Raw genomic sequence first — 2413 nt, 5'->3', positions numbered from 1 at the left:
TCAGGAATGGGATGCCAGGTCTCCTGGTCCAATGCCCTTATCCACTCTATTTGTCCACACTGTCTTTGCATAAGCAACATCAAGTAAGAATGAGGTAATGAGTGAGCAATTCCTGTGTTGGATGTTGCATTATGATGTGGTCACTCTGCTCTATTGCATCACTCTCCCTGTAACCCTTGCTTAACAGGAGATAACCAGACCAACAAGCACAAGAGAAATTCTATGTGTTCAGTACCTGCTCTTGTGCCTTCTATTTCATCGAAAAAAGAGGAAGCATGAAACTGGAATTCACAGAAAAAAACTATAACAACTTTGTCCTTCAGAACCTCAACAAGCAGAGAAAGAGGAAAGAGTACTGGGACATGGCGCTGAATGTGGGTGATCATGTCTTCTTTGCCCATCGAAATGTGCTAGCTGCAGTCTCACCCCTGGTGAAGAGCCTCATCTCCAACAATGACATGAAGACCACGGATGAGCTCTTTATCACCATCGACTCAAACTACCTGAGCCCTTCTTCTGTGGAGCAGCTTATGGACTATTTCTATAGTGGGAAGGTGGTGATTTCTGAACAGAATGTGGAGGAGCTGCTGAGAGGAGCCCAGTACTTCAACACGCCCCGACTAAGGATTCATTGCACTGACTTCCTGCTAAAATCCATCAAAAGAAACAACTCCCTTCGCTACCTGTTCTTGGCTGAGCTCTTTGAGCTGAAAGAGGTTTCTGACTGTGCCTATGCTGCTATTCGGGATAACTTTCACTATTGGGCCAGCCACGAAGGGTCAACCCACTTCATGCAATGCCCCCCTGTAATCTTTGGCCGGCTGCTTCGGGATGAAAATTTGCACGTGCAGAACGAAGACCAGGCCCTTAGCTCCCTCCTACACTGGGTAAATTTCAAAAAGGAAGAGCGGGAGAAATATTTCAAGAAGTTCTTCTCCTACATCAACCTAAATGGAGTCTCCAACAAAACACTTATATTTGCCAGCAACAAAGTGGGAGCAATGGAGAACAACAGTACCCCGTTGGCCCTGATAGAGAATATCTTGTTGGACCGAAAGCAGGAGAAGCCATGCAGGCTGCTGAATTTCCAAAGGAAAGGAGCCTTGCTGGATGCTGTAGTGATTCTAGGGGGTCAGAAAGCCCAGGGAAAATTCAATGATGCTGTGTTTGCTTACATTATCGAGGAGGATATTTGGCTGAAACTCACTGAGATGCCATACAAAGCAGCTGCTCTCAGTGCAACTTCTGTGGGTAAGTACATTTACATTTCTGGTGGAACCACGGAACAGATTTCAGGCCTGAAAACTGCCTGGAGGTATGACATGGATGAGAACTCCTGGACCAAACTGCCTGATCTACCCATGGGGTTAGTCTTCCACACCATGGTGACCTGCGGGGGAGTTGTGTACTCTGTGGGAGGGAGTGTTGCTCCAAGGAGATACGTTTCCAACATCTACAGGTATGACGAGAGGAAGGAGATCTGGAGTCTGGTGGGGAAGATGAGCATCCCAATGGATGGAACAGCAGTGATCACCAAGGGAAACAGGAACATGTACATAGTGACAGGGAGGTGTCTGGTGAAGGGATTCATTTCTCGAGTAGGGGTGGTGGATTGCTTTGACACCAGCACTGGGGAAGTAGTGCAGTGTATCACCTTCCCAATTGAGTTCAACCACAGGCCTCTCCTGTCTTTCCAGCAGGATAACATCCTGAAAGTGCACAGCCACAGGCAGAGTGTAGAAATTAACTTGCAGAAGATTAAAGCCAGTAAGACTGCCAACTGTGTGCCCTTGCTGCCCAACAACTGTGCCTTGGATGTTTCCCATGCAGTGTGTCCGATAGGTGACAACAAGGTGTTTGTATGCGGAGGTGTCATTTCTGTGAATGACACTCATAATAAAGATTACACTATCAATAAAAATGCCTACCTGTTAGACCAGAAGGCAGGGGAATGGAAGACTATCGCTCCACCACCAGAAGCCCTGGACTGTCCAGCATGTTGTATGGTCAAGCTGCCTTGCAAGATTCTTCGAAGGATTGACAATATTTAAGTGAGAAAATAAGTAAATCCATTATTATTCACAGTTTAAAAAAAAAAGAGAGAGAGAGTGTGCATGCATGCACCCTATTGGTTCCTTCTCAAGGCTTCTGTCGTCTGCTTTTGGCCTTGTGGGACATATTTAAGATCCTTAGGCAGAGCCAATCCTAGAGGAAGGCAAATGGAAGCTATTGCCCCACACTCTATGCTTTAGGCTTTGACATGAGGGTGTCAGATGTAATCATTCATGGCTACTCATTAGAGTGAGCACATTCAAATGCCAAATGTAGTTACATAGAAAAAGATCCACTAAGGATGGTGAGACCCTAGGCACCTCCATCATCACTCTCTTTCCAACCTGAGAGATGCAAAAAA

General features: G+C 46.1%; 1 protein-coding gene across 1 annotated transcript; it reads left to right on the top strand.

Annotated features, from left to right (window-relative positions):
• The first annotated feature begins 267 nt into the window (after positions 1 to 267).
• CCIN (calicin) lies at positions 268 to 2051 on the top strand. Its single transcript, XM_043979097.1, has one exon. It carries the CDS (start codon positions 276 to 278, stop codon positions 2049 to 2051), a length of 1776 nt encoding a protein of 591 aa, XP_043835032.1. The 5' UTR covers positions 268 to 275.
• Positions 2052 to 2413: the final 362 nt, after the last annotated feature.

The sequence above is a fragment of the Dromiciops gliroides genome, chromosome 1 (assembly GCF_019393635.1).
Source record: "Dromiciops gliroides isolate mDroGli1 chromosome 1, mDroGli1.pri, whole genome shotgun sequence".
Classification (NCBI taxonomy): Eukaryota; Metazoa; Chordata; class Mammalia; order Microbiotheria; family Microbiotheriidae; genus Dromiciops; species Dromiciops gliroides.
This window is presented reverse-complemented; position numbering and strand designations above follow the sequence as displayed.

What these genes read in the sequence shown, in the direction of transcription:
- CCIN (XM_043979097.1), top strand. Translation starts at nt 276, where the DNA reads ATGAAACTGGAATTCACAGAAAAAAACTATAACAACTTTGTCCTTCAG.